Genomic DNA, 27098 nt, shown 5'->3' with positions numbered 1-27098 from the left:
CTCGTCAACAAAGCGCATGCCATCCTCATGCTTGGCATGGGCCGTCCGGCGGGGTTCCATGCAGCGGCCGTCGGCCCGGCAAGCACAGGCTCGTCGGTCGCTCGGCCTACGCACTGCCAGTCGCCGACGTCGCGCGCCGCGCCCATGTCGCTCGGCTTTCCTCCACCCAGGCACGACGGCCAGACCCATTTCTCGGCGTCGCCGGACGTGGGCTTGTTCGCGTCGTCCACACCACGCCCCGCGGCCGTCATCGACCTCAACGTGACGCCTGGGTCCAGCAGCGGCGGGCGGCCTTCCGTCGAGATGCAAAGAAAGCAGGCGCGTGCACCGTTCACGGGCACCATGCCGGTCCCCCTCGGGTCGTAAACTGAGGCTTGGTATTTGAAACGTCCCTTTTTTTTAAATAGACGCGGACAGGGTGGGGCAAAAGGATGCGGCCGCGCGCTGGACGCACGGCCACCGCATCTCCGGGTAGGCCCGAATACGACCTCAAATCCCTATCCAAAGGGACAAAAACCGAACAAAACGGACGTCCGTTTGGGGTCACGCGGTGGAGTTGGCTTTTACCCACCTTTGGGACGGACACGGCCCGCCTGACATCCACCGTTTTTCTACTACTCTTTCAGGAAAGCCAGGCCTCGTCTCGTTGGAGAGAGCATAGAGGCAAGGCAAGGCAAGGCTTCCACATGCAGCAGTACGGACGTGGGAGCGGAGAGAGCAGTAGCACAGTATGGGACACCGGCCTCGCTTCATTTCTTTACTCGTTTTGGTGGGATCACGTCTCGTCTCGCTGCAACGCCAGATTGCGAGCTCGTTTCGTACCACGCGTGCTGAATAAAGTACGCCGGCCGCCGTCGGTTACAGTGACAGAAGCTTCCCCTTTTCGAACGAAGCAGCAGCGCGGAAATATATCAAATTCGGGCTCGTTTGTTCCCCGTGCGACGGGATGGACACGCGCGCGCGCACACACACGGCGAGGGGTTGCAGGTGCAGCTGGATCGCTGCCCCGCGCTCTCCAAAAGGAGCCACGTCACCCGCCACGCATGCCCCGCCCCGTTTTGGCGCCTTACGTGTTAATAATGGGCTAGCACCGGCCATTTTCCATGCGGAGGATTTCAAGTACAACCGCCCAACACAGTGGATGTCCTTGCTGTCATTCCCCGACCCTAAGCCCAAAGATTCTCGGCTCCAACGCCAACCATGCACGCACCTGACCTGACCGAGCACGTGGAAATCCTCTCTTCCTCTCTCGTGCACCGACACTCCCCTCTACCGACGGTCGGTCCGCCAATCATCCACGGGCGCGGGGCCGGCGACGCGCCCTAGCTATCCGTCGAACGCCACGCTCCTCCCCTGAGGGCATCTCCAGCCGGTGACCCACCAGGCAGCGTCTAAAATCGCCGTATGAGGGTGAGCCGACGCAAAAATTAGCCCTGAGAATGAGTTGGTCCTCAGCCGCCGGCCCCAAGGCCGCCTCAGGCACGTTTTAAAATAAAAGAAGTTCGGCGAAGTTTGGCTTGAACACGATAAAATTCGGCCAAATACGATAAATTTCGGCACATTTCGGCGAAGTTCGCGGATTTTCATTACATAGCACATATACATAAACCAACCTAAAGGAAAAACCGGCTGAAATCGCCGCCGTCGCCGGCATCGTCGTCGGCCTTCTCCTCCTTGACGCGGGCGCCCCTACTGGACCCCTGCCCGGCATCGCTATGGCGGACTGCTGGCGGAGCATCGTCGTCGTCGTCGTCGCTATCGCAGATGATGACGACTCCGCCTTCGTCGCGGCCGCGTCGACGCTCCGCGAAGCGAAGCAGGGCGGCGCACTGGCGCTCCTTCGCCTTCTTCAGGCGCTCCTTCTCCATCGCTATGGAGTCCCTGCGCGCCCATTCCAGGGCCGCGTCGTCGTCGTCGAGCTCCGTCGTCACCGGCGCGACCGGCTCCTTCTTCATCGGCGCGAGCCCCGGCTCCGTCTTTGGCTTATCGAAGCGCGGAGGAGGAGCCGACGAGTAGGCGCGCCGGCCGCCCTCGTTGATAACGATGCCGGCGCTGCGAGTGCGCCGGCCGAGCGGCGTCTCCGCCGCGGGCTCGGCCTTAACGCCGAGCAGGGCCGAAGTGCCGGAGGAGTGCGATGAAGATCGGGAGAAGGAAGAAGAGGAGGAGGACCCGAACCTCCTTGGCGCCCATGGCCCGGCGCGTCGGTGCTGCGCCGGGGCGGCTGCCCTCGCCGGGTACGCCAACGGCGGGTCGTTGCCGTTCTCGAGGTACGTCAGCACGCCCTCGAGTGTGCGGCCGGGGACGCCCCACCACAGGTGACGCCCCTCGCTGTTCTGCCGGCCACCAACCACCGGCGCGCTGTTGATGGACGCCAATCGCTGCTGCTGGCGGCGCTTGAAATAAGCCACCCAAGCCGCGTGGTTGTCGGCGGCGTACTGGAGGAGGGAGAGTTGGGCGTCGGTGAGGGAGACGCGCACGACCTCGACTTCCTCGGCGAAGTACTTCGGCTTCGTCACGGCGTCGGGCAACGGGGGAATGGGCACTCCCCCAGCGCTGAGCCTCCACCCGTCGGCCCGGCGCGCATGTCCGGCGACGCCGGGATGTTCGTCTGGAACAGGAGCCAGGACTCCTGTTTGCGGAGCGAACGGCGGCCGAAGCCGTTGGCCGCCGCCTCGTCTCCAGGGAAGCGTTCCGCCATGGCGACGGGCTCGGGAGAGGTAGAGAGATAGAGGGAGGGGCTGGGCGGCGGTGCTCGGGAGAGGTAGGAAGAGGGAGGAGCTGGGCGGCGGCGGGAGGCGGGGCTGGTGTGGGCACAGGCGAGTGCAGGCCACCGGCTATATAGCCGCGCCGCACCCGTGTGTACGCGTGCGAGGGAGGGGAGGCGTCGGCGCGTCGTCCCGTGACGCGTCGCCTGTGAGGAATCAATGGCAAGGCTGACCGGCGGCAGCCTTGGCATTGATTCCCCGCGGGAACTGAGGCCGTTGGGGGAAGACGAGGTGCCGTGTCGCTGATGCGGCGGGCCCGCGGCTGTTTCGCGTCAAAACAGTTCGCCCCGGGCGCCCCCAGCACGCCGGGTTCGGCCTGAGTCCGCCGGCGCTGTTTTCGGCCCAGGCCGGCAAAAATCAGACTCCTGAAGACGCGACTGAACTGTTTTTTGATGCCGGTGTAAAAAAATCGCTTGGAGAGCCCTCCTGAGAGCGCGGCTGGAGATGCCCCGAGCCACAAACAAACACAAGCAGTGCATAGTGCACCACTGACGACACACATCACACACGCACACTTATTAACTGCACGACGAAGCGAAACGATCTAGTAGTAGTATTCGTGGCGACCAGGCCCCACGCCCGTACGCGACCGGCCGAGGCCCCCCGCGCGCGAGCGACGGCGTACGTGTCGCGCATGCATGCCAATCATGGGCCGGACGGTATCCCGAGGAGGGGAGTTGCCGTCGGCCCGTCCTCCTCCTCCTCCTCCCGCTGGGTCGCTGTCGCCGCAGTTACGCCGCGCCGGCCTGCCCAGACCCAGCCCCAGCCATAGCCCCAAGCGAGCACGTCCAAGTACGTAGCGGCATGCAGGTGAGGCCACGCGGCCGGTATACGCACGTACGTACGGCGCGGTTGGCGGCGCGTCGCCGGTGGGCGCGGCCGCTGATGTTTGCCTCGAAAGGAAAGGGACGCCATGCGATGCAGCCGTGCGAGGACGAGCAAGAGGAATCCGGTCGCCGTACGGGTGCCGGGTGCGTTTGGTTTCGTGGTGGCGCGCGGCCGAGCGGGAAGTGGACGCCCGGTCGCTGTGCTGCCAGAGCGCGCGGCTACGTACGTACGCGCCACTAGCAGGCGCGGCAGCAGGGACGGAGGCGCAAACGCAACCGACGACTCTACTGCTACCACGAGACTACTAGTCAGAAAGTACATGCCAAATTAAAGCCATCATCGGCATGCATGGAGCGCTCGACCGACCGTCGGTGGCAGTGGCAGTGGCAGCGGCAGCGCCAGAGCAGATGAACGCATGGCCTTGCGGCGAGCCTCGTGTTCTTTTCATCGTCATCGTCAGAGTGATGATTTGTGTTGTGAACAACACATAAGTTGTTCCTTTTTACCTGTTTTTGTATGTCAAGCTGAAGATAACAGAACGAAAGTAGCAGCGTTCCTTGACCTTTTTGTTGATGAATGAATGAGATAAAGGGCAAAGCTAACTCTCTGGGCAGGCAACAAGCAGATGAATGAATGATACGTGTGGTTCAAACTATTTCTAAATAAAATCGCCATGATAAAGCACGTTCCCATTTTGGCCCAGGTCGTACAATAATTTTGTCCTTCGTTCGTATACAGGGGTAGTGCGCGTTCTATGCACATGCTAGCCTCTATTTATCTTTCTCCAACATAATTGCACTGTGTCGGCCAGAAAGATCAAAAGGCACATTCGATCACCCCTGTGAGCTTGGAAAGTGAAAGTGTACTGTCAAGCCCTACGGATGCGCATTATTGTTTCTCGTTTATAGGTTCTGTACAGTCTCTTTTCTTCATGGGACGAAGCACTATCCAAATGAAGCTGCAGGACGCGCGTATGGTCGCCAAGTTGCTGCACAAGAAAGTTATTAGCCAAATGGGTTTTAGGGGGTGCATGATTCCACCATAATAAGATACACAAAAGCACTACTGAGCTTGCTTTGCCTTTCATTTGTTTTCCCTCGAACTACATATATATAAACACACTCCATGGGTGTCTGCATTGTGCATGCGTGCTTCCCAAGTCTGAATCAAATTTGCCAATTCAGCAACAGCAACTATGGAACTCACATTGACCATGCTTGCACTCTAGTGAAAACGCACAAAGAAACGGAATCATTCACATGAGCATGTAGGACGAGAGGATGCAACAACGGTTCAAAGATTCCGTCGCTAGGTCCAAGTAAAGCGATGTGAACTTGTGAAGTAGGAGTAGTGAACAGCATCTCCCCTAGACAAGCTAGCTAGCTAGCTCCCCGTAACTACCTCCACACACAGCGACCTGACTTCAAATCCGTCTGGTTCAGCGTTACTGTCCGCTAATCGTGTCGCCTCGGGCCTAAGCAAGCTCCCGCTGGTCGCCCGATGGAGCTGACGCCACGTACGGCAGAGTGAATCATACTCACCAAGGCAGACACGATTCACGCGGCAACATGGATGTTTTTCTAGACCAAAGGCGCTTGCTTCCAAAGCTTCGCTGTCTCTCTTGCCTAGTGGCGACGGCATGCAACGTAAACAGAGCACACGGCCACGCACGCAGCGCAGCATGGCAGCTGCTGGGCGCGCGATGGAGAGAGCGGGGGATGAGACCATCCATCAGGAAAAGGACCGGCGAGGAAGAAGGCTCGCCTGCTACCTAATGTTTAGGCAGGATGAGTGAGCGAAGATCGCGTCCCAATTATTGGGTGGGTTCGATCGATGGATGGATCGATCGGGCGGGTGAGACATCGCGCGCGCCGAGAGCGCTGCGCCCCAACGAAACCTGTCACGGGGTCGCATTAAAGCCAGCAGCGTTCGCCGACCCGTGTCTTGCTCTAACCCCACGCACGTACCTCCATCGGCGGTTGTTGCTGGATCAAAACTTCAAAAGCTTGTTGCTTATGATGCAATGTTCACAAAAATCATGCGGTGCGGGAGATGGGGCTCGCGTACGATACGATACGCGGCACGAGGATCCGCGTGTGTTCAGCTGGGATTGGCTCTCGTTTTGTTGCCGTGTCAAAAATCAGAGCATGTGCATGTATTTAAGTTTCCTGACAATGATGATAATACATGAACTGCCATTTCACTGAAATGGAAAACACTGGTCGGCCATGTCAAGAATCAGATCATGTGCATCCATCCACCAGTTTTCGCACGGCGAAGAAGATTTCCCAGTAGATGAACCCCGAAATAAATAAATCAAGCCACATAAAATGGATGGATAGAAACACTAACCAAGACAGCGCCGATTTATTGCAGCACTGTATCGTTTCTGTAACAGAACAGAAACCGTCGTAGTATCATGCTGATTTCTTCAACTGTGATAGTACGTGTCTCTTCGACTGTAACAGAGGTGGACAGGAAGTGATGTCTCGGATGACCGTGACAAGTGCACAGAGCAACCATCTGATTTTTCTCGACAATAAATGCAGTAGGGACTCACTTGCAAGCTGATATAATTAGAAGGTAGATGCGGTGTCGAGTCCACCTCCAAGGCTTCCAACATGGACCACGGATTTGGTATGGACCCATTCAACACAAGATTCGGCTTCCCCCCTAGTACGAGAGGTGTGCGGCCCAGTTATAGATCATATCATTTGCTGGTGCTGAGCACTTTTTTTTTTTGAAACAGGGCAAAAGATTTGCCTCATATATTAATGGACGCGACTAGGGAGCACACATGTGCTCCCTAGCATTCCGGAGCACACACCCAAAAAAGGTAAGTTTTTGTCCTAATGCTATGATGCAAAATCCACTTCAAAAAAAAGAAAGATTTTGTCCCATGTGCAATTATTTTGTGTGTTCAATTTTTTAAAAAAAGTCATAACTTTTGAACGGAGCATCAAAATTAAGATCTGTTTTCACTGTTAGATCCCTGGCGACGAGCTCTTCAAAACTAGATCCCATATCGATATGTTTCGACGAACTTTTTTTCTTCAGGCAATTTTGATGTCACGGGGAGGCAACTTTTGTACTACTGTAGGCAACTTTCGGTTAGGGTGTGCATCATGGTCACCTATCATTCCAGATGTTCTTTTGAGTTGGTTATGATGACTACCAAATTGCCTAGCATCACGTGTAAGTTGCCTACCATGACTAGCTATCAACTTTGCTGCTATATGAAGCACTTATTGCTAGGTTGCCTATCATGACTACGTATCGACTCAATGCTCTTATAAAGTTGGCTATCAGGATTGTCAAGTTGCCTGGCGTCACCTATGAAGTTGCTTTTGATGAACTTATCTTCTCAAGCAACTTTTTTGCCACAGAGAGGCAACTTTTGAACTACAGTAGGCAACTTTTACCCCTAATGTTCTTTTGAGTTGGTTACAATGACTACCAAATTGCCCTAGCATGACATATAAGTTGCCTAGCGTCAACTATGACGTTGCTTTCGACGATCTTTTTTTTCTCAAGCAACTTTGGTGCCACGGAGAGGCAACTTTTGGTTAGGTTGTGTATCATAGTCATCTATCATCCTAATGTTCTTTTGAGTTAGGTATGATGACTATGAAATTGCCTAGCATCACTTTTAAGTTGCCTACCATGACTACCAAGTTGTTGCTACGTGACCCACCTTGGTTTCTTATCAGGACTACCTATTATCAACTCAATGCTCTTATAAAGATGGCTTTCATGACCTCAAGTTGCTTAGGTAGCCAATGAAATTGCTTCTGATGAAGAAAAATCTCAAGCAACTTCATGCCACGGGAGGCAACTTTTTTATTACAGTAAGCAACTTTCGCCTAGGTTGTGTATCATGGTCACCTATCATCAAAATGTTCTTTTGAAGTGGCTATGATGACTACCAAGTTGCCTACCATCACCTATAAGTTGCCTACCAAGCTGCCTACCATCACATGTAAGTTTCCTACCATGACTACCTATCAACTTTGGTGCTACATAACACACCTCGTCGCTAGGTTGCCTATGACGGCTACATATCAAATCAATGCTTTTATAAGTTGGCTATCATGAACGTCAACTTGCCTAGCGCCACCTATGAAGTTTCTTTTGATGAACTTTTTTTCTTGTCAGATAGACAACTTTTGGTGGACGGGGAGGCAATTTTTGAAACAAGGTAAGCAACTTTTAGTTGGGTTATGTATCACGGTCACCTATCAGTCCAATGTTCTTTTGAGTTGCCTAATATGACTAACAAGTTGTCTAGCATTTCCTATAAGTTGTCTTCCATGACTACCTATCAACTTTGGTGATACATGAAGCACTTTATTGCAATGTTGCATATAGTGACTACCTATCAACTCGGTGCTCCCATAAGTTGGCTATCATGACCGTCAAGTTGACTAGGATTACATGTTAAGTTGCCTTCGACAAACTATTTTTTTCGAGCAACTTTGATACTATATTGAGCAATTTTGGTGCTACAAGAAGCAAATTTGCTGTCAAATTGCCTATGGTGACTATTATTAAACTAATGATTTTCTAATATGGCTATCATGACTCTTCAATGACTAACATCATTCTAAAGTTTCTTTTGATCAACATTCTTTCAACTCCGGGAGTTCAACTCCACAAATACTACAATACGCCATGACCTAGCAGCCAAGAGTTCAACTCCGGGAGTCGTCGCGTTTGACCTGGCTCTGGCGTAGAGTTGATAGTGTTTGAAGCCGAAGTGTTACTGAACAGGCTCTAAGTTTGCTTTTGTACCGTTTACATCACAAACAAAGATGCATTAGCTTGCGGGAAGTTGTTTAAAAATTCCCAACCACAATGAAAATCAATGTTATTAATTCTCTCATGGTAGTTCTAGTTCCAGGTCTAGTTCATGATGTTCCGAAACCATCAAATGGACCCAAAATGTGATAATTTGCTAGAAGAAAAAAGAGACCTAAAATCTGCAAAAGCCTGCTCATTTCTTTCTAGAATTGTGGTAATTACATTACAAGTAGGCTCCCATCCAAGATTCCTATCCACGACCATGTAGCGGACAAGGACTGACATAGAGAATAAACCTGTTCATTATGCGAGCAGTTTTGCCATGGCAGTCAAGCAAGATGTGGTTCCACCACAACGTCAGCCTCACTGTCTCGCTCGCCGCCGCAGAACGTCACCATGGTGCTCGACACCGGCAGCGAGCTGTCCTTGCTGTTCTACGCCAGGAACAACGTGATGTCCTTCGGCCCGAGGAGCTCGACCACCTTCGTCGCCGTGCCCTACGCCTCCGCACAGTGCCGCTCCCGTGACCTGCCGTCGCCTCCGGCCTGCAACGCGGCATCGAGCAGGTGCAGCGTTTCGCTCTCCTACGCGCGGACGGGTCCTCCTCTGACGGCACGCTCGCGACTGACATCTCTGCCGTTGTGCGCGGCATTCCGCTGCATTGCTTCCGGGTTCGACTCGTCCCGGTCGGCGGCCCGAGCGCCGGGCTGCTGGGCATGAACAGGGGCGCCCTCTCCTTGGTCTCGCGGGCCAGCACCCCACACTTCACGTGCCGCATCTCCGGCCGCGACGACGCCGGCGTGCTGCTCCTCGGACTCCCACAGCGACCTGCCCACCTTCCGTCTCTCAACTACACGCCCCTGTACCAGCCGGCCTTGCCGCTTCCGTACTTCGACCGCGTCGCCTACTCCGTCCAGCTCATGGGCATCCGCGTCGGCGAGGAAGGGGATCGAGGCGACGAAATTGCAATCGAGCTGAGGATAGATATCGACAGACTTTTTTTTCTTTCCTTACCGCTGGTTGCTTGCCTGTCGCGTAGCGGGTGTGCTCGTTTCAGTTAAATAGCACGCGTGCACTTTTTAGAATTTGGGTATATTAATTAAGAGAGGAATAGAGTTTTACGAGTGTCCATACAATACCGCATGACAATTACGCGCGTATTATGATTTCCCTTAGTTTCTTTGCACCCGCGGCGACCCATAGTTTCGCTTCCTCGAGGATGATGTTGAGGACGATCGGGGGCGGTGCATTTTTATGTCAAAAGACCCTGGCATTCCTTTCGTTCCAAATTGCCCAAGAGACAAGCATGGTGAGAGAGGCCATGGCCTTACGTGATGGAATATCCATGCCGGTTCTTCTATCCCACCACTCCTCAACGGATCCCGCCAAGTGCCATGTAGATATATCGACATGTTCAAGGCCAAGTTTTGCGACCAGCATGCTCCAGAGTCTGATGGTGTAACGACATTTGAAGAAGAGATGTGGCCCGGTCTCGGGCTCTCGTTTGCAAAGCAGGCATAAGCCACAATTTTCCCATCCACGTTTTGCAAGTCTGTCGGCAGTCCAAATTCTGTCCTAAGGGCCAACCAAGCAAAGAACTTGACCTTTGGTGGTGCCCAATTCTTCCATATCATGCGGTCCAAGGGGGATATCACCAGGCCCAAGAATTGGGCCCTATAGGCTGAGGCCGCGGAGTAAACCCCATCATTTTTATGTTTCCACACAATCACATCATCTTCCATGTTTTTTTTCACCCACATTTTATCAACGCAGTAAGTATATGTTGATGGGCAAGAGGGTCGCAGAATATTGCTGAACGAAGGAAAGGCTGTGACAACACTGAATGAGGAGAGCACATAATACCCAGACAACTAGTTAGAAGGCCTACATGATCCCTTGCAGCCCAGCTATAGTTCTTCATTAAAAAAAACAAGGACATATGGGTGCTGGAAAGGCAATGCCATGCCTAATGCCTGCTCTGATATTTTAGATCAAAGTCATGTAGGTGTTCTTTTGGAAAGAGATGCAGGGTTCAAATTTTATTAGTCCAATAATTAGGACTGGCCAGGCTTATTCCTGTCCTTTGGCCAAAGCCTTCAAAACCTTTGTTTAACAAGAAAAGTGTCTCCAAATCATTAGGAATATCATAAAACTAGCATGATTATTGATTAGTGCATTATGTAGTTCCTTTCGGAAAGCAAATTTCATATGAGATCTCCTTTGGTCCACATTTGGTATCATAGCAAGCTGTTTCTCAGCAGAGACTTAAACCCACCTCTCTACTTTCCTTTTCCAAAATTATTGACCGCGCCATCAAGCCTGGGCACTGTACAGAGAAATTGTGATTTAATTCTGCATAATCAAACTGGACTGACTAAACTAATATAGCTCATGAAGCTGCTGAACCGAGTACAGTTGCTTTCAGCGCATCATTCTCATAAATACTAACTGCACTATAAAAAGGAAGACTTACAGACAGCTATCGTGATCAAAACTAAGAGAGGACAACAAAACCATGCCTCAAATTTGTGTAAGGGCAAGAGAAGTGTTTTTTGTTCTTTCGCATCTAGTATGGAATCCTTGTTTGTCTATTAGTAATGCAAAATTAAGGAGTGGATCCATGTGGGTACAGACCATGCTGTATGGTTACCAAGGCTAATTGATGTGACTCTTACCCATGTGATGATTTTCTGCTTGATATTTTTGAATGGGATTGTAGGAACCATGAAAGGTAGCATTGCAACGAAATACAGACCTGTATGAGATCTTGATTAATCACTTTTTTAGCTCAGCCACCAATTTCTGAAGAATCGCCGCTAATATGGATCTTGTTCAGGTGGGAGATTTGTAATCGATGCTTCTGGTTCTCCCAGAAAGCATGTATCCTGATACCTGCCTTCATACATCAAAGAAAGTTATATCCTACTCCTAAAGTTAGTACAAAGTTGAGTCATCTATTTTGGAACGGAGGGAGTAGCTTGCATTGCATGGGTCTTGAAAACAACAACACTTTCTAGTTGTTGCTTTTACTGAACCAATAATAAGATCAGAAAATTAGATGCTCACTCCCTGGATGAGTCTTCGTATTTTTCTTTTTGACTCTGGTAATGCAGAGTAGCACATGGATGCTGCATTTATGAACGAAATGTTGCACATGCAATTACCATCTCAGTCAACCCAGAAATCACACAAGTTGCCAATCTTCTTACTAAGGTCTTTCCTCATCAATCAGACCAACTTGATGTTAAGAATGCACTATGTGATAATCCTATACTTGGTTACCAATAGTCCCCACATGAGCACACTCCTTGTACTATATGGTGGAACCTGTTGACGTCTTTAAGGATAATCTCTCTATCTGTGATAGCTGAAATGAGTTTTGCAGCATGATGGCAATCACTACACGTTCTGAGATTCATTGTTATTCTAATGGGTGTCCCTGGACTAGTGTTTATAAGAACAAACGCAATAGCCAATTTTTCACTGTGCACTGAAAGATGGCCCTCCTTCTCTTCCTCTTCAACATCATGAAGTGTACCCTCAACTCCTGGGTTATAACCCATTCCCCTGATCCTTCCTAACAACTCATCCAACTTTTTGTAGATCATTTCGGATTGTGGATGAGATCTATCACCAACATGAAATGTGTGGACCTGATCTCCTATCTCAACATTGCTAGCACCAGGCAATTTCTTGATACCTTTGCTTGCCATGACACTTCTCACCGAGGTAACATCTGCCCATCGTCCAGCCCTAGCATAAATATTCGATAATAGCACATAGTATCCCGTCTGATCGGGCACCATTCTGAACAAACTGTCTGCTGCCAACAACCCAATGTCCATATTGGAGTGAATCCGACAAGCTCCTAATAAGGCTCCCCAGACTCTTTCATTTGGCTTGATAGGCATCGCCAAAATGAAATCATATGCCTCGCTTATACACCCAGCACGCCCAAGAAGATCCACCATACATGTATAGTGCTCTGCTTTTGGGGTTATCTGATATCTACTAGTCATGCAATCAAAATAATGCTTTCCAACATCCAAGAGGCCTGCATGGCTACATGCTGCAAGAACAGCAACAAAGGCAATAGAATCCGGTTGCAGATCCTGTCCTAGCATGTTCTCAAACAGATTGATGGCTTCCGTCCCATGACCACGCACGCCGTATGCAGAAATGATCGAGGTCCATGATACTACATCCCGCAAACTCATGGCATCAAATACCTCCCTGGCATCCTTCAAGCATCCACAGTTGGCGTACATGTCCATTAGAGCATTTTCCAGCAACATATTGGGGCACATTCTTTTCCTCTTGATAATTTCATGGATTCGTTTCCCCAGTGAAAATGCCGAGACCTGTCCGCAACAAGGAAGAACAGTTGATAATGTCATCCTATCTGGCTCAACCCCATCCTTCTCCATCCTCATGAACAGCTCCACAGCCTTAACATGCAGTCCATTGATAGCATATATAGACAGCATAGCATTCCAAGAAATAAGTCCTCTAAACTGCATCTTCTCAAACACTTCCCTCACGAATGTGATGTCCTCTGCCTTGGCATTACCCATGGCGGGCAGGATGCTTGCCATGGTCCCAGCATCAGGCTGTGGACACTGCAGCCCCACCAACTCCCTGAAAATCACCACGGCCCTCTGAAACAAGCCTGCGTGAGCGAACCCAGAGATCATGGCGTTCCAGGAGACGACATCCCGGTGCTGCATTTCATCGAACACCTGGTAAGCATCGTCCGGGCGGCCGCACCGCGCATACATGCTGATCGCCGAGTGCGCCACGAAGAGATTCGCGTCGAGGCCGAGCCTGGCAATGGATGCATGGATCTGGACACCGAGACGTAGGCTACCCGACGCCGCGCAGGACTTGAGAGTGAGCGGGTAGGTGTAGTGGTCGGGGGAGCAGGAGGGGCCCTGCGGCCGCATGGAGGCGAAGAGGATGAGTGCCTCGCGGTGGAGGGATGCGGCCGTGAGCGCGCGGAGGAGGACGTTGAAGAAGACGGTGGTGCGATCGGGGGAGGAGGTGAGCACGGCGCGGGCGGCGGGGAGCGCGGAGCAGGCGGCGTAGGCCTGGATGAGTTTGACGCGGGCGACGGCGGAGGAGGGGAGGTGCTGGAGGAGGAGTAGGCACGCGTGCGCGGCGCGGAGGGTGGGCAGGTGGGCGGCGGCACGGCAGGAGTCCACCAGGTGGAGGAGGCCATGCTGGCCGCCGGCCGGGGGCGGGCGCAGGAGGAGGCTCTGCGACAGGTTCATCAAACTATTTTGGCGCGGCGGAACCCGCGCAGCAAACGTTTGACTGACCTGTGTGGTGCCACAACAGCACTGCTAATATAGAGTTCGCAATTTGGCGTGCAAATTGAAGTGGCTAAGAGCATCATCAACAGATAATGTATTATCTAATGTCCAAAAATGGTTTTAGGGCTGAAGAGAGAAAGTTTTGGGTACCGGAAAAATTCTCTGCCATAACACATAACACATACTTCCTCCGTCCGGAAATACTTGTCCTCCAAATAATTGTATCTGGACTTATTTTAGTTATAGATACATCTATTTTATCCATTTCGAGGACAAGTATTTCTGAACGGAGAGAGTATTCTGAAACTTTCAAACATGAACACATATTCTGAAACTTTAAACTCTAGTAAGAAGTATTCAACAAAATCGGCATCACACTAGATAATTAAACAATATTGACATAGATCATCACACTCCTCCTCACCTCCACACTAGATCATCACACTACTACTCCTCACTTCTTTTCACTGTACTTCCTCATCAAAGTCGATGTAGTTCGCCCCTCCATCAGAGGGACCCGTCTCGTGGTCATTGCCGGTAGACGGCTTCACCCCCTCCTCCTCGTCCCAACCATACCTGTCAAGCTGGTGGAATAAATCATCGATCTTGACGCAGACCCTCGGACGGTGCTCCTCGTCCTCCTTCTTCCTGCACTGCTTGTCTTCTCGGCGGAGAATGCAAGCTCCGCCGCCATGAGGTCCGGATAGGCCTCAGCGAACTTCTGCATATACAACGCGTCCCTACCCTCGAAGGTGTGTTGCACATCAGCTAGGCGGTTTGCCTTCTCCTTTTTATGGGACACGGTCCACATAGGAGGGGTGAGGAACCCCGCCTCCTCTACCTCGAGGAGGTTGAGCTCGGAACAGAGCCGGCCATACCTCCATGCCACCATGTCGTACGTGCGAGCGGCAAGCTCCGGACTCTCAAAATTGTCGAGCCACTTTTCGCTCGCCCCTCGCACATGATCTTGGCAGCATAGTGGCCTGACAGTCGGAGTCAAATGCCACGGTAGGTCGTGGAGTTCGCGACAGGGGGGGACATGGCATCCTCGCACGGCGTAGCCTGGCGGAGTGGCGGACAAATCAGGTGCCACATGGATGAAATCGGTATCGGGGGATGGGACGGTGAATCCAGTGACCGTAGGCGATGCGGCAGCCAGATTCGATCGACAACGGGGTGGCAGCTGTTGCAGGAAGATGGTGCAAATGCAATGTGAGGGAAGCAAAAATCGGCTGGGATCTCGATGGCACGTGCGACGACGCAGGATGGGGTCGCGGTGGATAAGGCTCGGAACATGAAAGTCTGCTTTCAACGTTTGATAAAATGTCTCCTCTTAAAATTAACTTTCATAGAAGTGAATTATTTTGCTTTGGAGAAGTCGGAGAGGAGGTTGTTGCATAAGCTGATTTATTCGGCTGTGGACAAGGTCAGTTCCAATTAAATACTTGGCCTAATATGGGCGCCTCACTAATGCGGAGTGGAACCATGTAGAAGATCAATTAGAGAATGATTGAGCAGTTGAAAAGACAAGTTGCTCTCAGTTGGAGGACGATTTGTCTTGATCAATTCTGTTCCGACAAATATGGTTCTCTATATGCTCTTCTTTTCCTAGTTCCCAAAGAGAGGTCCTGCAAAGACTGAATTATTTTAAATCCGAATTATTTTGGCAAGGAGAAAGCAAAAATAAAAGGTACTGGCTTACCAAATGGAGTGTGGTGTATAGACCAAAAGACCAAGATGGTCTAGGCATTTATGACCTTTAGGTCAAGAATAATACCTTGCTTAGTAAATAGTGTTGGGGAACGCAGTAATTTCAAAAACATTCTTACGCACACGCAAGATCAAGGTGATGCATAGAGGGGAGAGTGTTGTCCACGTACCCTCGTAGACCATAAGCGGAAGCGTTATGACAACACGGTTGATATAGTCTTACGTCTTCACGATCGACCGATCCTAGTACCGAAGTTACGACACCTCCGCAATCTGCACACGTTCGGCTCGGTGATGTCCCACGAACTCACGATCTAGCAGAGTGTCGAGGGAGAGCTTCGTCAGCACGACGGTGTGATGACGGTGATGATGATGCTACCGGAACAGGGCTTCGCCTAAGCACCGCTACGATATGACCGAGGTGGATTATGGTGGAGGGGGGCACCGCACATGGCTAAGAGATCAATCATCAACTTGTGTGTCTATGGGGTGCCCCCCTCCCCCGTATATAAAGGAGCGGAGGAGGGGGAGGGTCGGACCTCCTATGGCGCGCCCCATGGGGAGTCCTACTCCCACCGAGAGTAGGATTCCCCCCTTCCCTAGTTGGACTAGGAGTGGAAGGAAGGGAGAGAGAGGTGAAAGGAAAGGGGGGCCGCCCCCCACCCAATTCAGATTGGGCTTGAGGGGACGCGCCCCCTTCTAGGCCTCCCTCTCTTCTCTCCCACTATGGCCCAATAAGGCCCATATACCTCCCGGGGGGTTCCAGTGTTGGGGAACGTAGTAATTTCAAAAAAAATTCTACGCACACGCAAGATCATGGTGATGCATAGCAACGAGAGGGGAGAGTGTCGTCCACGTACCCTCGTAGACCGTAAGCGGAAGCGTTATGACAACGCGGTTGATGTAGTCGTACGTCTTCACGATCGACCGATCCTAGTACCGAACATACGGTACCTCCGCGATCTGCACATGTTCAGCTCAGTGACGTCCCACGAAGTCACGATCTAGTAGAGCTTCAAGGAAGAGTTCTGTCAGCACGACGGCGTGATGACGGTGTTTATGAAGCTACCAACGCAGGGCTTCGCCTAAGCACCGCTACGATATGACCGAGGTGGATTATGGTGGAGGGGGGCACCGCACACGGCTAAGAGATCAATGATCAACTTGTGTGTCCATGGGGTGCCCCTGCCCCCGTATATAAAGGAGCAAGGGGGGAGGCCGGCTGGCCCTAGGAGGGTGCGCCAAGAGGAGGAGTCCTCCTCCTAGTGGGAGCAGGAGTCCCCTTTCCTAGTCCCACTAGGAGGGGGAAAGAAGGAGTGGGAGAGGGGAAAGGCAAGGGGGGCGTCACCCCCCTTCTCCTATTTGGACTCAAGGGGAGGGGGCACGCAGCCTGCCCTTACCGGCCCCTCTCTCTCCCCGCTAGGGCCCATCAAGCTCCATTCCCCCCCTCGGGGGGGGGGGGGGTCCGACAACCCCTCTTGCACTCCGGTTTTCTCTGAGATCACCCGAAACCCTTCCGGTGTCCGAATATAGCCGTCCAATATATCAATATTTATGTCTCGACCATTTCGAGACTCCTCGTCATGTCCGTGATCACATCCGGGACTCCGAACTACCTTCGGTACATCAAAACACATAAACTCATAATATCAATCGTCACTGAACGTTAAGCGTGTGGACCCTACGGGTTCGAGAACTATGTAGACATGACCGAGACTCATCTCCGGTCAATAACCAATAGCGGAACCTTGATGCTCATATTGGTTCCTACATATTCTACGAAGATCTTTATAGATCAAACCACATAACTACATACGTTGTTCCCCTTGTCATTGGTATGTTAATTGCCCGAGATTCGATCGTCGATGTCGGTGTCAAAACCGGCGGATCTCGGGTAGGGGGTCCCGAACTATGCGTCTAGGCCGGATGGTAACAGGAGGCAGGGGACATGAAGTTTTACCCAGGTTCGGGCCCTCTCGATGGAGGTAAAACCCTACGTCCTGCTTGATTAATATTGATGGTATGGGTATTACAAGAGTTGATCTACCATGAGATCAGAGAGGCTAAACCCTAGAAGCTAGCCTATGGTATGATTGTTGATGTGTATGTTGTCCTACGGACTAAAACCCGCCGGTTTATATAGACACCGGATAGGGTTAGGGTTACATAGAGTCGGTTACAATGGCAGGAGATCTGAACATCCGTATTGCCAAGCTTGCCTTCCACGCCAAGGAAAGTCCCTTCCGGACACGGGACGGAGTCTTCAATCTTGTATCTTCATAGTCCAGGAGTCCGGCTTGAAGGTATAGTTCGGCTATCCGAACACCCCGTAATCTAGGACTCCCTCAGTAGCCCCTGAACCAGGCTTCAATGACGATGAGTCCGGTGCGCAAATTGTCTTCGGCATTGCAAGGCAGGTTCCTCCTCCAAATACTTCATAGAAGATCTTGAACACAAAGATAGTGTCCGGCTCTGCAAAATAAGTTTCCACATATTGCCATAGAGAGAATTATAATATTAACACAAATCTAATCTGCTGACGTATTCCGTGGTGCGACACGCCACGGCCAAGCCTTTATCCAAATCGTTTCATTATCCCACCTCAGCGCGTTATGCGAGGCAGTTTCCTTGGCACGTCTTGTCAAAGCAGAGATCGTGTCCCCTCATTTCGGGATTCTCATCAATACGGGCGTGGGTAACCCAACCGCTTCTAGGACTCCTAGATCATAGGCAAGTCCAAACGGACACGGGGAGGACGCTTGATATCCACCCTCTTTATAAAGGGGCAAAGCTTTTACTTTTCCCTCCCGTGCTCAATCGAATCCTTCCCCCGCCTCAAGCTCAAATGCCCAAAGCTCAGGTCAGGTGCTCCGAACCTTCAGTCATGTCCGGATCCAGCCTTCAAGGCCGATGGATGCCCTCCTCCGTCACGGAAGAAGACATCAAAAAGTTGAGGGAGGCCAGGTATCTAACCGCCGAAATATCGCATCGGCTGCCTCCCCGGGGGCAGGCCGTCCCCTCTCCCAAACCCAACGAGAGCGTTGTGTTCGTCCCCCACTTCCTCCGGGGTCTAGGTTTTGCACTGGATCCTTTCGTCAGGGGCTTGATGTTTTATTACGAGCTAGATTTCCATGATCTAGCTCCGGACTCCTTCCTGCATATCACGACTTTTGTTGTCATATGCAAGGCCTTCCTCCGGGTTACCCCCCACTTTGGCTTATGGCTCAAGACCTTTGAAGTAAAGCCGACGGTGATCAAAGGGCAACATACAGAGTGTGGAGGCGCCTCAATACGCAAGATGACGGGAGCTCCGTGGCCCAAAGGTTCCATCCCAGAGGTGTCTGCATTGTGGCAACAGGAGTGGTTCTACATCACGACTCCTAGAAGTGCCAAGTGGGCGGCCGCCCCCGTTTTTCGCTCGGGCCCTCCACCACGACTGATGTCATGGATCAGCAGAGGACTGAGCTGGGGTCCAGCCAAGGACGTGCCTTTACTGCAAAGCCGCATTCGAGATCTCTTCAACGGAGATCTTAGTTTGGTCGCGGTAATACAAGTTATGCTGGTTCGTCAAGTCCAGCCTTGCAAACGTCGGCCCCTTCGCTTGTGGGAGTTCAATCCCGAGGGTCCGCGTGCCATTCAAAATTTTCTCGGCCTGACGCACGAGGATATGTATAAGTCATTCTTCGGACATCAAGTAGAGTGTCCGGAAATCACCGAGGACGTGGGCCTGAGCAGTAACCGCGCCGCCGAACAGGTAAAGAATCTTCCGGCCAAACATATTATCTTTCCTTCGTTACGAAGTTATTGAGAGTTTGCTTTTTCGACCAGGACTGGCTAACAAAGGCGAAGTTGATTCAGTGTTCGGCCCCCCTCCCTGAGGGCTTGGAGAATCCGGTATTGGAAAAGATGCTCCAGACCGCACCTTGCCCGGATCCCTTGAAGGAAGATACCGTGGAGGGTAATGCAGGCGGATGCGGGCCCCCAACGCTGCCTATTCTAACCGAGGGAGCGAGCGTCTCCACGAAGGAAGACGACCGGAAAACGAAAAGGACTGCGCCCGGGAATTCGAAAGCTGAAGCTTCCAAACGGGAGAAGAAATCTTCTACTGGGGGCCCTACCTTGGGGGGCGGTGCTGCCGCACAAAGTCCGCAGGGGGATCAATTCTCCCGGGAGTCGTAAGTGACCCGAAAACTTTAATAGTACAGATATGCCATCTTTTTCTTCTGAGAAAATAACCACTGCATATATTTGTGCAGTTCGGGCCTTAGCCCCTCTCAAATGATCTCGTCTTCGGGGGATCTTCTTCCAGAGATGATGGAGAGCGAGACGCCTCCTCCGGACTCCTCGGCTCCGGAAGCGAGCGACCCTGAAGTGTCATCGCGGAGGGCCTCTCCGAGTGCGGAGAGGCCAGAAGGTGATCCAATTGATCCCCGAGGCTCCCAGTGTCTGGCTCCTGAAGAGGGTAGACAAAAGAGTCCGGCGCCGTCTAGTGTGCGATCGGACGTTCTGAGGGAGTTGGTGGGGCGAGCGGCCATCTCAGATGATCACCGTGTGCTGATAAATATGGTGATGGAGAGGATATCGTCCACCGAAAGCGGATTGCATGAAGCTTTTATGAGTCTACTGACAGGCTTTGAGGTACGTGAAAAGGAATGTGTAATAGTCCTGCACATGCTAGGTGTGCCCTGTGTAGATAGTAGCCCCTGAGACTCTGGTTGTCGTCGGAAACGATGACGAACGGAGGATCATATTCCCAGGTAATAACCATACTGCCTTTATGTGCAGGAGATGGAAGCTCTGGTGGCCAGCCGGACTAGCCAGTTTGCCCGTTTAGAACGGCGGTTGGATGCGGCAGATGCCGACATCGAGCTTGTTAACAGAAGGCTTGACGAGGCGCAGGGTAAGGATCCTTGTCTGGTAAACGCCAAATAGGAAGAGTATGATGCCAGTGTTTTTAACATGTTATGACTGCAGATGGAGCTGTCACTGTTGAAACCTTGCGGGCGGAACTTGCCCGAGCCAAGGAACAAGCAAGATTGGGTAATGCGGCTGCTTTGAAGGCGGCCGAAGAGTTGCGAGCCGAGAAGGCCGCACATGGAGAGAGCCGGAAGAAGATGGCTAATATGGCCGTAGAATTAAAAGCCGCCGTAGACCGTTGCCGGGCTCTTGAAAAGGAAAACCAGGCGAAGGCATCAGACCTTGAGAAGGCTGCTGTAACAGGAAAAGACCTCCGCTCTGCTATGAGGGCAAAGAAGGAGGAGCTGCGGGAACCTGGGGATATTGTAGCCGGGAAGTCCTTTATGCTGCAGAGGAAGTACGGAGATCCACGGTATGCCCCTCTGGATCGGCTGTGGAGTTCGGAGGATGCATATATGGATTTGGCGGCGAGCGCTGTCGATGCGGCCAAGTACTTCCAGAGTCAGACGGACCGTGAAGTAGACCAGCTGTTTTGGAAGCAATTCCTTTCTCCCGAGCGTCCGCTTTCGTTGACGGACCAATTAGCCGAATGGGCCGAACTAAATAGGTTGTCCGGACTCTCCATGAGGTCTGTTGTGGATCAACTATGGCCCGGAAGGTCAAAACTGAGCAGCTATTTCAGCTTGGTGCAGCATGTCCTTGATGTGGTGCCGCGCATAAATGCGATGAAGAGGTCGGCGTGCATAGAAGGCGCACGAATGGCCTTTGCCCGTGCTAAAGCATACTGGGAAGAGATGGATGCTACCACTGTTGCAGCGCAGGATTCGGCCATAGGTCGAAGGGCTGCTGAGCACTACTTTGAGGAAGTTCTTGAGGGTGCTCGTTTGATAGAGACCCAGTGCTAAAAAAATATTATGTTTGATTGACATGTAGTCTCATTGTAAGCGAAATTCTTTTTAAATTTTTATGAGGCTACTTTTATACTTTTGCCTGAAAGTAATGTGATGCCTCCTGGGCGGCCGTTTATGTATACATGTGTATAACCTGAAAGATTGCAGTCGTCGGCTTCAACCCCCACGCATATAATGCGGAGGTGTTCGCAGAAACATGCGTTCACACTTAACCCAACGTCTTGGTCCTATTAAGGAGGTGATAGCGGAGAGAGCGAGGCAACCAGACTATAATGCTTTAACACTTTCACTTAGCCATAGGAGTTTGACAGTGGGGCTACTAGATAGCCCCTGGTGGCTCCGCACTCTCCTGATCCCGGGGTGCGTATATGCCTGGCCGGAAAGCGGCCCTTCGTTAAGGCGGAGGAATTCTAACATTCCCATGGGTCATCGAGTGGTTGACCAGTCTCACGCTAGATCATGACAGTCAGTTTTCGGCTTTCTCTACTGAGGCGCTCGTCCGGATGAACCAGGGCACAATCGCAGTAGTTCTCCTGGTGCTACCTTAGCCGGTAAAGCGGAACGTAAGGCACCAAAACACAGGAGCCGGGCAAACCCAACATTTGACCAAAGACAATGGTTCGGAGCTGATGCATATAGGGCCAAACTCGCGACGCCGAATACTCCCTAAGGTATTCGGTCTTTGTGGTATAAACCGGGCCTGAAGAATGGCCTTTGTAAGAAGCCCCTTGTGTCCAGGTGCATGCATTGTTCTGGCGTGGCCACATGCCAAGACGTCAGCATCCTTCTCAACGGTGGATATGTATCAACAAGAGACAGTAAAAAAGGTTTACGCAGGGTCTTAATCTAAAAAGAATCCTTGGGTCGGGTCCCTGCTGCACGTCTGCGCCTGTGTCTCCGTTGTGCCGTATCCTGGACGGGTGTAGCACGATGATTATCTGTAAAAGAGAGGAATTTAGGTAAAAGGGTTGTCGTGCAAAAGGATAGTTTTCTAAAGAAACCATGTATAATTCAAGATAACAAGAAATCGCCACTCGTCTGCGTGCGTTGAGCCCCTTGTACTTTTGAAAGATAGGGGTGTGACCGTTTATTTGATATGAGCAGCGGCGCCGGATTTGGTTAGTTGTGTCTGAGGTCTTGACGACCTATTGGATGCTTTTGCTGGTCTGGGCGCCTTTAGTGTGCGGCTGCCAAGGCAGCCTCACTCTCTTCGGCACGCAGAGATCACTTGATACTTCCGTGTACTGAAATGATGCCACGTGGACCAGGCATCTTGAGTGTTAGGGAGGCGTAGTGTGGTATTGCATTAAAGCGAGCGAAAGCTTCGCGTCCGATTAGTGCTTGATAGCCACTTTTAAACGGAGCGATGTGAAAAGTTAAATGCCCACGACGGAAGTTATCGGGGGAGCCGAATATAACTTGTAGTAGGAGGGAGCCCGTACAACGAGCCCCTGGGCCTGGCGTTACTCCTTTAAAGGTAGTATTGCTATGGCGAATTTGTGTTGGGTCTAACCCCATCCCGTGGATTGTATCCTGATATATTAGGTATAGGCTACTGCCGCCATCCATCAGGACTCGTGTGAAGTGGTATCCGCCAATTACTGGGTCTAATACCAGTGCAGCCCATCCTACGTGCCAGATACTTGATGCGTAATCACGATGGTCGAAGGTGATCGGTTGAGATGACCAGTGACGGGACTTCGCGGTGATGGGCACTTGGGTATATTTTTCAAGGAGTGCCGCATTGTTTTTTCTCATGATCACGTGTAACACGTTTACTGTTTTGACGTCGGGTGGAAATTTCTTTTGTTCCCCCTTGTCTTGATTGGGAGGCTCGTCCTCATCTTCACTTGGTGTATCTTCCCCTTTGTGTATGGCGTTAATCTTGCCGGACTGCTTGAAGACCCAACATTCTCTATGGGTATGATTAGCAGGTTTGCTAGGGGTACTATGGATCTGACATACTTGGTCCAGAATTTTGTTGAGGCTGGACAGTTCGAACTCTCAATACCTAGTTCAATCTCGTTACTGGAAAGTCTCTTTACTCATTCCGTAGTACATCATCCCGCAACTAACTCATTAGTTGCATTGCTTGCAAAGCTTATAGTGATGTGCATTACCGAGAGGGCCCAGAGATACCTCTCCGACAATCAGAGTGACAAATCCTAATCTCGATCTATGCCAACTCAACAAGTACCGTCGGAGACACCTGTAGAGCACCTTTATAATCACCCAGTTATGTTGTGACGTTTGGTAGCACACAAAGTGTTCCTCCGGTATTCGGGAGTTGCATAATCTCATAGTCATAGGAACATGTATAAGTCATGAAGAAAGCAATAGCAATATACTAAACGATCAAATGCTAAGCTAACGGAATGGGTCAAGTCAATCACATCATTCTCTAATGATGTGATCCCGTTAATCAAATGATAACTCATGTCTATGGTTAGGAAACTTAACCATCTTTGATTCAATGAGCTAGTCAAGTAGAGGCATACTAGTGACACTTTGTTTGTCTATGTATTCACACATGTACTAAGTTTCCGGTTAATACAATTCTAGCATGAATAATAAGCATTTATCATGATATAAGGAAATATAAATAACAACTTTATTATTGCCTCTAGGGCATATTTCCTTCAGTCTCCCACTTGCACTAGAATCAATAATCTAGATTACACAGTAATGATTCTAACACCCGTGGAGTCTTGGTGCTGATCATGTTTTGCTCGCGAGAGAGACTTAGTCAACGGGTCTGTGACATTCAGATCATATGTATCTTGCAAATCTCTATGCCTCCCTCCTTGACTTGATCGCGGATGGAATTGAAGCATCTCTTGATGTGCTTGGTTCTCTTGTGAAATCTGGATTCCTTTGGCAAGGCAATTGCACCAGTATTGTCACAAAAGATTTTCATTGGACCCGATGCACTAGGTATGACACCTAGATCGGATATGAACTCCTTCATCCAGACTCCTTCATTTGCTGCTTCTGAAGCAGCTATGTACTCCGCTTCGCATGTAGATCCCGCCACGACGCTTTGCTTAGAACTGCACCAACTGACAGCTCCACCGTTCAATATAAACATGTATCCCTTTTGTGACTTAGAGTCACTCGGATCAGTGTCAAAGCTTGCATCGATGCTACCATTTACGACGAGCTCTTTGTCACCTCCATAAACGAGAAACATATCCTTAGTCCTTTTCAGGTATTTCAGGATGTTCTTGACTGCTATCCAGTGATCCACTCCTGGATTACTTTGGGACCTCCCTGCTAAACTAATAGCAAGACACACATCAGGTCTGGTACACATCATTGCATACATGATAGAGCCTATGGCTGAAGCACAGGGAACACCTTTCATTTTATCTCTATCTTCTGCAGTGGTCGGGCATTGAGTCTGACTCAACTTCACACCTTGTAACACAGGCAAGAACCCTTTCTTTGCTTGATCCATTTTGAACTTCTTCAAAACTTTATCAAGGTATGTGCTTTGTGAAAGTCCAATTAAGCGTTTTGATCTATCTCTATAGATCTTGATGCCCAATATATAAGCAGTTTCACCGAGGTCTTTCATTGAAAAACTCTTATTCAAATATCATTTTATGCTATCCAGAAATTCTATATCATTTCCAATCAACAATATGCCATCCACATATAATATTAGAAATGCTACAGAGCTCCCACTCACTTTCTTGTAAATACAGGCTTCTCCAAAGGTCTGTATAAAACCATATGCTTTAATCACACTATCAAAACGTTTATTCCAACTCCGAGATGCTTGCACCATTCCATAGATGGATCGCTGGAGCTTACACACTTTGTTAGCATCCTTTGGATCGATAAAACCTTCAGGTTGCATCATATACAACTCCTCTTCCAGAAATCCATTCAGGAATGCAGTCTTTACATCCATTTGCCAAATTTCATAATCATAAAATCCGGCAATTGTTAACATGATTCGGACGGACTTAAGCATCGCTACAGGTGGGAAAGTCTCATCGCAGTCAACTCCTTGAACTTGTCGAAAACCTTTCGCAACAAGTTGAGCTTTGTAGACAGTAACATTACCATCAGCGTTAGTCTTTGTCTTGAAGATCCATTTATTCTCGATGGCTTGACGATCATCGGGAAAGTCAATCAAACTCTACACTTTGTTCTCATACATGGATCCCATCTCAGATTTCATGGCCTCAAGCCATTTTGTGGAATCTGGGCTCATCATCACTTCCTCATAGTTTGTAGGTTCATCATGGTCAAGTAACATGACCTCCAGAACAAGATTACCGTACCACTTTGGTGCGGATCTTACTCTGGTTGACCTACGGGGTTCGATAGCAACTTGATCTGAAATTACATGATCATCATCATTAGCTTCCTCACTAATTGGTGTAGGAGTCACAGAAACAAATTTCTGTGATATACTTTCCAATAAGGGAGCAGGTACAGTTACCTCATCAAGTTCTACTTTCCTCCCACTCACTTCTTTCGAGAGAAACTCCTTCTCCAGAAAGGATCCATTCTTAGCAACGAATGTCTTGCCTTCAGATCTGTGATAGAAGATGTACCCAACAGTTTCCTTTGGGTATCTTATGAAGAAACATTTCTCCGATTTGGGTTCGACCTTATCAGGTTGAAGCTTTTTCACATAAGCATTGCAGCCCCAAACTTTAAGAAATGACAACTTTGGTTTCTTGCCAAACCACTGTTCATAAGGCGTCGTCTCAACGGATTAGGTGGTGCCCTATTTAACGTGTATGCAGCCGTCTCTAAAGCATAACCCCAAAACGATAGCGGTAAATCAGTAAGAGATATCATAGATTGCACCATATCTAGTAAAGTACGATTATGATGTTCGAACACACCATTACGCTGTGGTGTTCCGGGTGGCGTGAGTTGCGAAAATATTCCACATTGTTTCAAACGATGACCAAACTCGTAACTCAAATATTCTCCTCCATGATCAGATCGTAGAAACTTTATTTTCTTGTTACGATGATTTTCCACTTCACTCTGAAATTCTTTGAACTTTTTAAATGTTTTGAACTTGTGTTTCATCAAGTAGATTTACCCATATATGCTTAAATCATCTGTGAAGGTGAGAAAATAATGATACCCGCCGCGAGCCTCTATATTCATCAGACCACATACATCAGTATGTATGATTTCCAACAAATATGTTGCTCGCTCCATTGTTTCGGAGAACGGCGTTTTAGTCATCTTGCCCATGAGGCATGGTTCGCAAGTACCAAGTGATTCATAATCAAGGGATTCCAAAAGTCCATCAGAATGGAGTTTCTTCATGCGCTTTACACCAATATGACCTAAACGGCAGTGCCACAAATAAGTTGCACTATCATTATCAACTCTGCATCTTTTAGCTTCAATATTATGAATATGTGTATCACTACTATCAAGATTCATAAAAAATAGACCACTCTTCAAGGGTGCATGACCATAAAAGATATTACTCATATAAATAGAACAACCATTATTCTCAGATTTAAATGAATAACCGTCTCGCATGAAACAAGATCCAGATATAATGTTCATGCTCAACGCTTGCACCAAATAACAATTATTCAGGTCTAAAACTAATCCCGAGGGTAGATGTAGAGGTAGCGTGCCGACCGCGATCACATTGACTTTGGAACCATTTCCCATGCGCATCGTCACCTCGTCCTTAGCCAATCTTCGCTTCATCCGTAGTCCCTGTTTCGAGTTGCAGATATTAGCAACAGAACCAATATCAAATACCCAGGTGCTACTGCGAGCATTAGTAAGGTACACATCAATAACATGTATATCACATATACCTTTGTTCACCTTGCCATCCTTCTTATCCGCCAAATAAT

General features: G+C 49.9%; 1 protein-coding gene across 1 annotated transcript; it reads right to left on the bottom strand.

The window, feature by feature from the left end:
* Positions 1-11479: 11479 nt before the first annotated feature.
* On the bottom strand, positions 11480-13687 carry LOC123085201 (putative pentatricopeptide repeat-containing protein At3g49142). Its single transcript, XM_044506808.1, has one exon. It carries the CDS (start codon positions 13661-13663, stop codon positions 11672-11674), a length of 1992 nt encoding a protein of 663 aa, XP_044362743.1. The 5' UTR covers positions 13664-13687; the 3' UTR covers positions 11480-11671.
* Between the last annotated feature and the right edge of the window lie 13411 nt (positions 13688-27098).

Source organism: Triticum aestivum, chromosome 4A (genome assembly GCF_018294505.1).
Source record: "Triticum aestivum cultivar Chinese Spring chromosome 4A, IWGSC CS RefSeq v2.1, whole genome shotgun sequence".
Classification (NCBI taxonomy): Eukaryota; Viridiplantae; Streptophyta; class Magnoliopsida; order Poales; family Poaceae; genus Triticum; species Triticum aestivum.
The sequence above is the reverse complement of the archived record's forward strand: the minus strand, read 5'-3'. Positions and strand labels throughout refer to the sequence as shown.

What these genes read in the sequence shown, in the direction of transcription:
- LOC123085201 (XM_044506808.1), bottom strand. Translation starts at nt 13,663, where the DNA reads ATGAACCTGTCGCAGAGCCTCCTCCTGCGCCCGCCCCCGGCCGGCGGC.